Source organism: Cavia porcellus, unplaced genomic scaffold (genome assembly GCF_034190915.1).
Source record: "Cavia porcellus strain 051 isolate PalLab524CR breed Dunkin Hartley unplaced genomic scaffold, mCavPor4.1 scaffold_4, whole genome shotgun sequence".
Taxonomy (NCBI): Eukaryota; Metazoa; Chordata; class Mammalia; order Rodentia; family Caviidae; genus Cavia; species Cavia porcellus.
The window spans coordinates 68,809,672-68,823,284 of NW_026947487.1; the positions used below are offsets into that span (position 1 = coordinate 68,809,672).

The window sequence follows — 13,613 nt, forward strand, 5'->3', positions numbered from 1 at the left end:
TGATTGTTGTGGGTTCAAGACCAGCCTGGGCTACAAAGTGAGTTCAAGGCCAGCCTGAATTGCAAAGTGAGACCCTGTCTCAAAAAGACAAAAAAAAAAAAAAGTTTTATTAAAGAAGCCTATTTCATGTTAGTAGGTTGTATTTAATTCAAATTGTTTATGGGATGGTCTGGACTCTGGACTTGCTCCTGGTGTGAGAGCTGTGCCCAAGTGGTAAAGCTGCGGCAAGGCCACACTGCTGCCTCTTCCCAGGGCAGGCACATATGAAGAGGCCCCATCATCTTCAGCTTAACTCTGACACAGAATATCTGCCCAGACCCCAGTATAAGAAAAAACAAGTCTCCACAGTCAGTGTGACTATCTTTGGAATTCTTCATTAAGGTTTTCACAAAATACAAAGCTCAAACATAACAGTCTACGCCCACCATAAAACAAAATCAAGTAAGTGGTTAGCACACAAACATAATGATCTTTTTCATTTTTAAAAATATAAATAACAACAATGTTCAAGGTTTTACAATTCTCTTCTCGGTGTGTTGTCTTTTTAAGGCTTTAGGTTGCAGACCCTTCATTAATAGTTCTTATATCCTACTGTCAGGACCCACTGCCTACCAGCACTGAAGGCCACTGTGGATGCATACCTGAGGGTGACGCACACTGACCCATGCTGCTTCTGCCTGCTAACATGTAAACTCCACTGTTCTCACAGTGTTGTTAACTCTCTACTGCAAATGATAGAAAGGGGTAAGTTTCTAGCAGCACTTAAGCTTTCTGGTCAATCATGAAGGGCAAGAAGGAAAAGCAGTCTTCTTCCTGACAGTACTGTTTTTCCTTTTATCCAGGAAAATCCCACAACCCACATGGTTTGAATGGTGGTTTGTAGTGAAATATTTTTTCAGGTTAAATAGTGTTGAGAGAAGTGGTGATCTTTTGGTTGGATATTTTTAGAAGAGGTTAAAGTGGAGAGGTTAGTGTTGAAAACACACCACTGAATGTACTTCTGCCAACAGGTGTCGTCTGATTGGGGATGTCGTGGGGCACTGTGAGGGCCCCGATCTTGGGAGTGAAGTTGGCGGGAAGGCTCTCCAGCAGACATTTGACCTGCTCCTGGCCCAGCCTGATCTTGTCATCCAGCTTTCGCTGCTCGATGAGGAGTGTTGACTTCATTTTCACGAAATGCTGGTAATCCTGGAGTTGTTCCTCGGAGAGGTAATTGGCCAGGATGTCAAGAACCACCCGCTCCCTCCGATCCAGGTTCTCCTTCAGCTCGCGGGCATCCTCGTGCTGCCCAGCCAGGATCTTCCTCTTCTCAGTCAGTGAGCTCTGTCAGGGCAAAGTGGACAGACAGGTCAGCGACAGACAATGGACAGCAGAGCCTGCTGTCTGAATGGCAGCCTTGCACAGACTATGAAATAGCCACATTTCTATTTCAGTTGTGGCTCAGTTTCTACTTTAGTTGCCAATAAGGAGACTGACACTGTGAAACTTAATTCTCTCAAGTTATAATTTTATATAACTTTTTCCCTGTAAAGTCATTTGGTAGCTTCAAGTTGAGTGGTTACATTAAATGGCTGGGCTAATGACTTGACTTCCAGGGTTTATACTAAAAAAAATAATCCAGAAACCTTGAGTAATATAATAGTGGCTATTAGAAAATCTAAACTTACTAGAAACGCAGAATTTTAGCCTCTGTTTCACCTACTGAATCAAAAACTTCAGAAGCAGGACACAGCTATCTCTTAACAGGACTTTAAAGCTGAAGATCTCCCTAAGCATTAACATTGGGAATATCATATTTCTGATTTCTAAAGAAATCTGTTTTCATTTGTCCAAGTTTCTTTTTCAGGGCTCTGGATCAAAACTTTCTCAGGGCTCTTGTTCAGTTGTTCTTAATCCTGATTTCACATTCTAAATTTTCTACTTAAGCCAATGGTTAGCAAGCATACCTTAAGCTAATTTACTTAAAAATCCTTAACATGGTTTTTAATCTAACATGCTGAATGTCATTTTGAAATTTTAAAAAATATAATATTCAACTTTTCTCATTTTTCAGGCCAAAGTGATAGGGAAAAATTAAGATAGAAATAACAAAATAAGATCCCTTAAATATTCTTCAGTACAATACACGGGATTATCAAAAGCTCGTGCACTTTCGGACTAAATCCCTCTAAACTAACCAGTTTTATGTAATACTGCCTCAGGGAAAGTACACAACTGGTCTATCTTATCTGCAGAGGATTCTTTCCCCTAATCAAAAAGACCTGAAACAGCTTAGAGGCATTGCATTTGAATGAAGCGTCCTTTCAAAATACAGTACAGACAACTCTTAAGCACTTTGAAAAAACTTAAGACATTTTGAGCATCTCAAATGTACAGAGAATGCCCTCAGTTATGTGCATCCACCATTAATGGTGCCAAACCTTGACATAAAGGTATTTCACACTTGTTTCAGGTTAAAAAATGTTTAAATCAGAGATTCAGCTGAATTTCTACTATTATTGCCCAACCATAAATGATTATCTTGAATTAGGTATTTACTGGATGATAGATTCTTCTCTTTCTTACTCCCATTAGACCAATCCTGATAAAAACTCACTGATGTGGTAAGGAGTCAGTGAGATCACACAGGAAGTGTAAAAGCCCTGTGTCTGACACAGAGCACTTGATGGACCTGATCTAATCTGAAGAGACAGGGGTGTCTAGAGGTCCCTAGTGTACCCTCCCAGTTCCCAGGACCCTTTCAGCAGATTCCCTGGAGCTTGGAGCTCATGTTCCTATCCCTTCCTAACCCTCAATATTTTTGTTTTGTCTCCTCTTTTTTTCTTTTTTTTTGTCTTTTTCTTTTCTGTCGGTACTGGGGATCAAACTCACGACTGCCTGCTTGCAAGGCAGGTGCTTATGCCGCTGAGCTAAATCCCCAGCCCCTCCTCTTTTTCTAAATGTCAACACTTACCACGTTTGAGAAAGGAAGGAAGAATAGGAGGAAAGTGACTCTGGCACCTGCCTTTATATCCCCAAGTACTCTGAGCCGTAAGTGCAGGCATCACATGTTGGCATGGAAGATGCCGCCTTCTCTGTCTTATCTATTCTCCCCCAGCTCCAAAGTGCTTATAACTCTGAGTGAAGGGATCACGTCTAATGGCCCTTCTCTTCTGTATGTGAGCTCAGAGAGAGAACTCGCTGAACTGGGTTTAGGCCACATACCCTTTCTTCATCACTAGCGTCTTCACCAAGGCCGCTGAGAACATTCTCCACACGGGCCAAGCGCCCCGAGAGGGACAGCAGAAGGTTCACCACCTTGTCCAGGTCACCTATGAACATCCTGTACTTATCAAACTCATTGGGCTTGCACAGCTCACTGATCAGAGCCTCCACTTCCTCTCCCAGGGCGTTGTTAAGCTTGATGTCCATGAGCAGACTCCCCTTCGCCTCCTGGAGGGTCTCCAGCTTGTGGGTGAGGCTCTCTATGAGCTCAGCCTGCAATGACAGAAGAGACACATGGCAGAAGGCAGCTGGCAGTGTAAGGAGACTCATGTTGCCCATCCCCCATCTATAAGGATGCCCCTAATAGCAGGCCATACTGTCTTTCCTTTTTCCAAATGTCAACTGCCTTTCTCTGGAGCCCACAGTCCTTGCAGGCCAATGCCTGACCTCATGTTTCTGTCATGTTTTCTATGTCATACCTTCCCAGACCACCTGTAAATCATTCCCATATAAAAGTTCCTTTGAGACAAATTCTCATTCAATAAAACAATACCATGGGTGGGTGGGGAGGAAGGATAGTTCTAGTTTTATAAATACAGAAGCCAAGACTCAGCCATGAAGCGATTTTTTTATTTTTATTTTTTTGGTACTGGGAACTGAACTCATAACCTGCCACTTGCCAGGCAGGCACTGTACCACTAAGCTACATCCCCGGCCCCTGTCATGAAGGGATTTGCCCTTGGTCTGAGAGCTGAGTTGAATATTCATTACTACAATGGATAGACACACAACATGAGAAACTCCACTGATTATTTCAGTCTTCTCCATGATCTTGTGGATATGACTTCATCCACAATCAAGTAGGATGTGAAGACTTGGTGGGGTAAATTTACTGAGACATACATGTGTACCATGAGCTAGGTTGCCTTGATCTATGGCCTGTCTGACTCTTGGGGCCACCCTTGTATAAAATCATCATAAATACTGGCACTGGTATCTACAAGAAAGTCAGTACCTTGCTTCTTCTATTTCTCCTACTGTCTCCAGTTTACAAAGCTATGTAATTTAACCTCTTAATTACAAATTTCTGTACTTATAAAACATGGCTACAGAAAATGTCAATAATATGTTTAAGTAAAGGAATGAAGTAAATGTCTCAGTGGTTTCAAGCCTGACCTTGTTCACCTTGTATGTCTGCTGTTACTTTGCAGCATCTGTGGTTTCTGTAATTAGCCTTTCATTCCTTTCTTAACCAGACAGAAAAAAGCCATGATCTTTTCTGGTTAAAATATTTTTTTACCATTATTTTTAAAGGCTCCAGTTTCACGCTTGCATGCGTGCATGCAGGTACACACACGCACACTTTAAGGCTGTCATATAGCTCTAACTAGAACAAAAATTAAAGTCATAACCACTGTATTGGAATATATGGAGTATGATTAAAAAATAAGGTGAATGCTGCTGACAAGTACCATCCAATGGAAACACAAGGAACTTCAACACGAGAAGCACCACATCAAACCTCAGTAACAGCATGTGACAAGTCCAGCTTGTTCAGTGCACTCACAGAGTTGTGAGGTATAATTGACAGAACATGAAGCTTCATTTATTCATTGAGATAGGGGCTTATTATGTAGTCTAGGCTGGCCTCGAACTAACTAGGTAGCCTAGGCTGGCCTTGAATTCAAGGCAATCCTTCTGCCTCAACCTCCCAAGTGTGGGATTATAGGCATATAACACCATGCCTCGCCAAAAAACATATATTTAAAAGTGTAGCATAAATTACAGACTATTAAGAATGGATTAACACTGAAATTTTGTCAGTGTCTTTGGAGTTGCATGATGATGATGTCAGACTGGGCTCAAACTTGCAATGATCTTCTTGCCCCAGCCTCCCAAATGCTGGGTTTACAGGTGTGCACCACTATGTTCAGCTACAGTCCAGCTTTTTAAGAAATTATGTCATGGGAGATTAAACTTGGTTCTATGGTTATGATCCTGAAGCCCAGCTTCTGACAAAGAGATGGAAGGAGAGAAGAAGGTATGTGAAAGGAATTACAATGTGTTATGTAAATGTACTAACTCCTGGCCAGGCATAGTGGTTCACACCTGTAATCCTAGCACTCAGGAGACTGAAGTGGGAGGATCGCTTTAAGTTCAAAGTCAGTCTGGGCTACATAGTGAGAACAAGGTTAGATTGAACTGCACAGAAAAGCCCTGTTTCAAAAAAGACAAAAATAAATAAAATAAAATAAAAATAAAAGGAAAGAAAAAAGTACCAACCCTTCTCAATGAATGTAACCATTATGTATGGCAAACATGCTAATAAAAATAAAAATTAAATTAAAAGTAAAAAGTCCATCTGTAATCAAGATGCAACATGAAGGTCTTGTGGATTTGGGTTTTTTTACCATAATGAAATTGAGTGAGCTTTGTTTGTACCCAGAACACTATAGTTGAACTCTGAATATCCTAAGGGCTTTTTCGAGCCTTTAAGAAATGGTGTGCATGCAAACCCTCAAGTTAAAATGATCTTGGAGTGAAGTATTTCAAGCCCTGAAAGAAAATAACTTTCAACCCAGACTGATGCACCCAGAAAAACTTACCTATTTAATGGCGAAACAAGATACTTTCATGACAAAAAACTGAAGAAATTCATGCCCACCAAATTAACCCTAGAAAGAGTACTGAAAGACATACTAGATAGAGAAAAATGACCACTTTCCAAAACAACAACAGAAATAAACCACCAGGCAGGGAAAACAATTAAACAAGAGGGAAAAGTAGAAAATCAACAGCAGGAACTTAACATGACAAAGTTGAGCCAGTACACATCAGTTATATCCATCAATGTAAATGGCCTCAATTCACCTATTAAAAGAAATACATTAACAGAATGGATCAAGAAACAGAAACACATCTGACTCAAAAGGAAACTCATAGATTAAAAATCCTAAGATAGAAAACAGTATCCCATGTGACAGGAACCCAGAAAAAAGGATAGCTTTCTGTTTTCAGACAATGTGAACTTCAAAGCTAAAAGAGATAAATAAGGCCACTACATACTTGTTAGTGGAAAAATTCAAGAGGAAGAACTAACAATTAAAAATATATATGCACAAAATACAGGAGCACCCAACTATATAAGACAAATACTAATGGATATGAAAAACACACACAAGAACACAATTGTAATAGAAGACTTTAATACCCCACTGTCACAAAGAGAGAGATCAACTAGAAAAAAGCAAAGAAATAACAGAACTGAATCAAATCTGTGCGTATATGGACTTAGTAGATGTTTACAGAGTATTCCATCCAACCACATCAGAATATATATTCTTCTCAGTTGTGCATGGGACATTCTCCAAAACAGACCATATATTAGCCCATAAAACATTAAGTAAATGCAAAGGGATTGAAATTATTTCATGCATTTTATCTGATCATAGTGCACTGAAATTGGAAATTAATGGCAAAATAAATTGCAAAACCTGTATAAATACTTGGAAATTAAATAACCTTCTGAACAATCAGTGGGTTACAGGTAAAATTAAAGAAGAAATTAAGCAATACCTACAATTCAATGAAAATGCAGAGACAATAAATATACTGAAACCTGTGGGATGCAATGAAAGCAGTCTTAAGAGGGAAATACATAGTAATAAATTGTTATAGCAAGAAAACGGCACGAGCACAAATAAACAACCTAATACTACATTTCAAGCTTCTAGAAAAAGAAGAGCAAGTCAAAGCCCACAGAAGAGAGGAAATTGTAAAGATCAGAGCAGAAATTAATGCAATTGAGACTAAAGAAATCAATACAAAGAATCAATGAATCCAGGAGCTAGTTTTTTGAGAGAACAAACAAAATTGACAAACTTCTAGCCAACCTTATCAAGAAAAAGAAAGAAAAAACTCAAATTCACACAATAAGGACCGAAAAAGAGAAATTACTACAGATCCCATGGAAATTCAAATGATCATGAATACCTACTTTGAAAATCTCTACTCACAAAGTGTGGAAAGCACAGAGGAAATGGATAGATTTCTGGAAACATATGAACTACCAAAGCTCAATCAAGAAGATATAATAATTTTTGAATAATGTAGTATCAGCTACTGAAATTGAAAACATGATTAAAAACTTTTTTTTTTTTGTCTTTTTCTTTTTTTTATCGGTACCCGGGATCAAACTCATGAACTGCCTGCTTACAAGGCAAGGCACTTATGCCGCTGAGCTAAATCTCCAGCCCCCATGATTAAAAACTTAACAACAAAGAAAAGCCCAGGTCCTGATGGATTCACAGCTGAATTCTACAAGAAATTTAGAACAATAGGCCAATCTCACTAATGAACATTGATGCAGATTCTCAATAAAACAGAATGCAGCAAATCATCAGGAAGATTACACATCACAACCAAGTGGGATTTATTCCAGGAATGCAGGGATGTTTTAACATATGCAAATCAATAAATGTAATACACCACATCAATAGAGCCAAAAATAAAAACCACATGATCATCTCAATAGACACAGAAAAAGCTTTTGATAGAGTCTAATACTTGTTCATGATAACAACCCCACAGAAACTCAGAATCGATGGTATCTATTTCAATGTCATAAAGGCCATCTATGACAAACCAACAGCCAACATTATACTAAATGAAGGACAAAAACTGAAAGCTTCACTCTAAAATCAGGAACAAGACAAGGATATCCACTATCACCACTCCTGTTCAATATAGTTCTGGAAATATTAGCCAGAGCAATCAGACAAGAGAGAGAAATAAAAGGAATAAAGATAAAGATAGGAAAGGAAGAAGTTAAATTATCAGTATTTGCAGATGACATGATACTCTATGTAGAAGACCCAAAAAGCTCCATTAAAAGACTACTAGAAGTAATAAACAAATTCACAGTGTAACTGGATGCCAAGTCAGCATTCAAAAATCAATAGTATTTCTGTACACAAAAAAACTCACTGAGAAAGTATGGCAACATCACCTTTCACAATAGCATCTAAAAAAATAAAATACTTAGGAATCAACCTAATCAAGAATGTAAAAGACCTATATGCCGAAAATTATATGTCTAAAAAAAGGGATTGAAGAGGATAATAGAAAATGGAAGGATATTCCTTACTCTTGGTTAGGAAAAACCAACGTTGTGAAAATGGCCATACTCATAAAACTGTTACACAGATTTAATGTAATCCCAGTCAAAATACCATTAACATACCTCACAGATCTTGAGAAAACAGTCCTAAAATTCATTTGGAAACAGAAGAAACCTAGAATAACAAAGGCGATTCTGGGCAACAAAGGCAAGGCAGGAGGCATCCTAATTCCTGACTTGAAATTACACTACAAAGCTACAGTAATAAAAATCAGTATGGTTCTGGGAAAGAAATAGACCTGAGAATCCATGGAACAGATCAGAAGATGCAAACATGACTACAAAGACACTCAGCTACTTTATATTTGAGGGGCTAAACGTGTTCACTGGAAGAATAGCCTCTTTAATAAATGGTGTTGGAAAAATGGGCTTTCCATATGCTGAAGACTGAAACTAGACCTTTGCCTATCACCATGCACTAAACTAAAGTTAAAATGGATCCAAGACCTAAGTATTATAACAGAAACACTTAATCTACTGGAAGACAAGGTAGGGAGAAATCTTGGAGATACAGGTTTAGGCAAAGAATTCAGGAACAAAATGCAGACAGCACAGGAAGTACTTCAAAGAATCAACAACTGGAATCTCATCTTATTAAAAAGTTTTGGCACTTCAAAAGAAATCACGCATAGAATGAGAAAGAATTTTAACCAGCAGTTCCTCAAAGGACTTATATCCAGAACATTCAAAGAACTGAAAAACCCCCAAATTCAAAAACCCTCTTCAAAAATAGGTATCTGAGATGAACATACATTTCTCAGATAAAGATATATAAATGGCAAATAAATACATGAAGAAATGTTCACCATCACTGGTCTTTTGAGAAATGCAAATTAAAATAGCACTGAGATTCCATCCAGAAAGAATGGCTGCCATCAAGAAATCAATTGATAACTGATAATGTTGGAGAGCGTGGGGGGGGGGGAGCAACACTTCTCCACTGTTGGTGGGAATGTAGACTAGTGCAGCCACTGTGGAAATCAGTATGAAGATCCCTCAAAAAACTAGGATTAGAAGTTCCATTCAATCCAGCTATTCCCCTACTGGGTATTTTCCCAGAAGAAATGAAGGTCATATCTCAGTGATATATGTGCACCCATGTTCATAGCAGCACAATTTGTGACAGCTAAATCTTGGAAACAACCAAAATGCCCATCAACAGCAGAGTAGATGAAAAAGGTAGTATTTTTATACAATGGAATATTACTGAGCTATAAAAAGGATGATTTTGAGGTTTTTATAGGTAAATGGAGGCAAGTTGAGTTTTCCTCATAAGTGAAATAAGTCAGACTCACATTAGTAAATATCACATTGTCTCTCAAGTGTAAAACATAACACAAACTGGAGTAATAAGATTCAAAATGTATAATAGATTTTGTAATAATGAAAGGGAAGTAAAGTGCTCAGAAGAATATAACTGTATATATTTTTAAGTGTGTAACATGGATAACCATACTAAGTTTTTGTTGTTTTATTGAACAGAAAATGTTTGTACTGTCATTGTCTACTTTTTATGCTTTCATTTTGTAACTTGAACAACTATTTCTAAGATGACAATATGTAATTTATCAACCAGTGATTTTTTAGTGTTTTTTGAAATCCTGTAATATTTCTACCCTTTTTTGTTTTGCTTTTCTCTTAAAAAAAGAAAAAGAAAGAAAAGAAATGGTGCACAGATGGGAAATATCCTGAGAAATGGGCAAATGGTTTCTCCTTCCACCACAACAGACAGTCACATAACACATTTCTTCTGTGAAATAAGATTATGTGGTGTCCTACTCCACCTTACTCACGGGAGCCAGCAACATGTGACTTCCAGCTTTTCCCAAAGTCAAGAGCAACCGTGAGAGGCAGATGTCTTGAACATCTGGACAGAGGTAAGGCAAGTAAGCGTCATTACTCCTGTATTCTGAGACACAATGAAAGAGGCTGACAGCTACATGATGCCAGCCCTGGAGTTTTTAACCTTGTAGGGTCAGCTGTTCAGCCTGTCACTCAACATTACTGGACAATGTCTTCATGTAGAAACTGGATCACAGCAAATGCAAAGAGGTAGGCAGTGAATGAGACAAGCTTATCTGACCACTCTCAGGAAATGCCTGCTCATTCACATTTATGCCATCCACTTCAGCCTCACATCTTGAGAAGTAAAATCTCCAGTAAATGCTTTTTCATTTAAAAAGCAAAGTTTAAAAAAAAAAAAGCGAACTTGTAGGAAAAAAAGGTAGCAGCCTCATACTTTTCATTATTCCTCCAAATATGACGTCCTTTAAAACTAAACCGATACACCTGAAAGGAACTCAAAGCACTGGATAATGTAATTGATATATTTAGAAATGGCCTCAATGGGACTCTCAGTGGTTGGCGTTTTAAGGGACATGTATAACAATTATCAACGTGCACAGGTGCAGCAACCAGTGAGGAGTCTGTGTGCCGTCCCATGCAGGGGTGAGCAGTGGAGAGCAGGGAGTCTCTGCGGCTGGGCTCCCCGACCCGGGTGTAGCGGGCTATGATGGACGGGAGGCTGTGGCATGGGAACGGCAGCCATGGAGCAGGCTCAAGAGCAACGGATGAGGTCTGCCTGACCAGGCTCTGGGGAGAACATAACTATCACAGGAACTTGGTGTGTGCCCTGGGCAGAACAGAAAGACACACAACACACACAGAGTGGCACTCCAAGTTCTGAAAGCCACTTTCAAGGCTGCAATATGACTTCATAGTCAGTCACATTTGCTGGTGTCAGGATCACTGGCGGTCCCCTCAGTCACTCTTGGCTCACTGCTGCTTATTTAAATGGTACACAAATTTTTAAAAACTTCTACCATGCCCTTAAATATGGCTAGTTGGATGGGAAACGTGTGGTGAAGGATTTGAATTACTGAAGACAAAAAGAGAAAGCTGGCTTACCAGTCAATTCTTTGCTAGGTTGTTCTCTGAAAAAAAAAACAAACAAAAACAAAACTACTACTACCACCAGAATTCACTGGGGGGAGGGAGAGGAGAATGCACTCTGTGTGTGTGTGTGTGTGTGTATAACACACTTGTCTCTCAGGAACTAATTTGTAAAACCACTGACAATTATCTATTGAATTTCTCATCTGGCATAAATTGTTAACTTACCATGCACAAAATGAAATGCTATTTATAATGCTTCTTTCTGTAAACACAGATTAACAGGCCTTCCCTCCCACTTTGCCATCTGCAAGCAGAAATACCTTGCAGGGTCCTTTCCTCCCTCCAGCTCACCCTCCAGGACGTGCAGACTCGGCCATGATCTCCCCATCCTCAAGTCGTTTACCTCTAGGTCTCAGCTAGCCACAGCAAGAGGGAGAGTAACACTGCCTACAACTAACAACCTAATTATTAGCTCTTATTCACATCAGGTCCTATTTCAGTGTTGCACTATTCAGTTACTATATAAAATAGTGATGAGCTAGATACTGCTATAATCTCTAATTCACTGATGAGAAAAGTGAGGCAACTATAGTTGTTGAACTGGCCTAAGTAAGAGGGGCCTAGAAGTGGCAGAGCCAGGTTCGAGCCCAGGCTATCAGGCTTCAGGGTCTGGACTTTTAAATACTACATTGAAATAACTCAGAGGACTATTATGAGGAACAAAGTAAGACTTGTGCAAGCACTTTGAAAAACAGGAGAATATCAAATGCATTTGAGGCTTTCTTTTGCTGTTTTAAGATTAGGCCTCAGGCTGCAGAACACCTGCCAGCTGCTTCAGGCAGACACCTCAAGGGATCTCCGGCTTCCTCTGTCCCCTCTGGACTCTGCTTGCCTTCAGCCCAAAGGACCTATGGCAACAGTGATGCCAAGGATGTTGTTATCAACACAGCTGGCTTCTGCAAACTGTCTTTGTCTCCAACAAGAGTGACTCAGGACAGGGCTAAACGGCCAGAGCTGAGAGATGGTAGAATTTAGGTTTCTGCTGGTACCAACAGTGACGACGAGGTAAAGCCTTTCCCACCCATTGGGTTTGCCCTTTCCTTGTACAGTTTTAGCACATTGCTGCTGACTTGGCTGGATTTCAGCTGAGAGATGCAGCGCAGTGTTCATCCCCCATCTCCATCTTCTGCCGTACAACCTGATCAGAGCAGAAAGATCAGGGGGACTTTCTGACTGCTGACTGCAAGTATCATCTAGCACATCTCTTTCAGATGGCATGTTCTCTGCCATTTCTTCTTGGGAAGGCTTGACCAGAAAGCCATTACATCTACTTGGTATGGTCTCTTGGTTCCAGTTATCAGGAATCCTTGATAACACACTACAAATGACAACAGATTTCTTTACCTAAACTCATCTCCTGTCCCATAACCTATCCACCCACAGTCCCTGTTTCAGTTATGACCATGGCCTGGTGCAAGGCAGTCATCTTCAACATCTCTTCCACCCTTCACATTTAATCTGCCTCCGAGCTCTGCCCATTTTCCTTTTTAAAAAACCTCTGTGTTCATCACTGCCCCACTTGCCATCTGCAGCCCCCATCAGCACCTCTTCACGGTGTCCATGATACCTACCCAAAGGCCCCACTAATGTCCTTGGCTGTCACACCGCAGTTTTGAGAGCGACTTTCCTAAAATACAGAATCTTCCCGGTCTCTGCTTACTGATAAACCCAGAGGGGCACTGCTGCTGTCGGTCAAGACAGCAAAGTCCTTTACTGCCTCTCTCCCCAACTTACAATAAAGACCCTCTGAAAAGTGAGCTACAGTGGTGGTATAGAAGGTGCTACAGCAGAAGAGGGTGCTAGAGCAGAAGAGGGTGGGGTGGGGGCAGCAGCAAGGACTCAAGAGCCTGGACCAGAGAAGGGCAGCTCCAAGCTGAAGCGTGTGTTTAGGGAAGGGGTCCTGTCCCTCCTACCTTTCATGCTTCTCCTGTCTGGCCCGAGTGTCCCTCTTCCACTTCTGTCCTGCTTACAGAGCTGCACTGTAAAGTACTGACACAAGTGCTTCAACCCAGGAAAAAACCTTTCTGATCACAGGAACTGAGGGTCCCCTAGGCAGGGGATCCGTGGAAGCCAGAGGCTATGTGGAAGACACGGGCCAAAGGGGCCAGATAGGACAGCCCGAGAGCTCCTTGCACAGGAGCTCACCCAGGTCTGTAGCTTGCTCCAAGTTACACAAGTGTGGGACAGAACCACAGTAGTACCACACAGGTTTGCAGAACTGGTGCTCCAGGCTAACCCTGAGATGGGCATTTGAGGAGACAGACCCCCAAAACAG

The 13,613-nt window shown here is 40.4% G+C and overlaps 1 protein-coding gene across 6 annotated transcripts in view; it reads right to left on the minus strand.

Annotated features, from left to right (window-relative positions):
• Positions 1-354: 354 nt before the first annotated feature.
• Positions 355-13,613, minus strand: part of Shroom3 (shroom family member 3) — a 315,135-nt gene continuing 301,876 nt past the window's right edge. For all 6 annotated transcript variants that reach the window (XM_013141402.3, XM_063247226.1, XM_063247228.1 and 3 more), the window contains 2 exons: positions 3,205-3,477; positions 355-1,323 (listed from right to left, as the gene is read on the minus strand). In XM_013141402.3, coding sequence (XP_012996856.1) covers positions 955-1,323; positions 3,205-3,477 — 642 coding nt within the window. In that variant the 3' untranslated portion in view covers positions 355-954. The remainder of the gene's footprint in view (positions 1,324-3,204; positions 3,478-13,613) is intronic.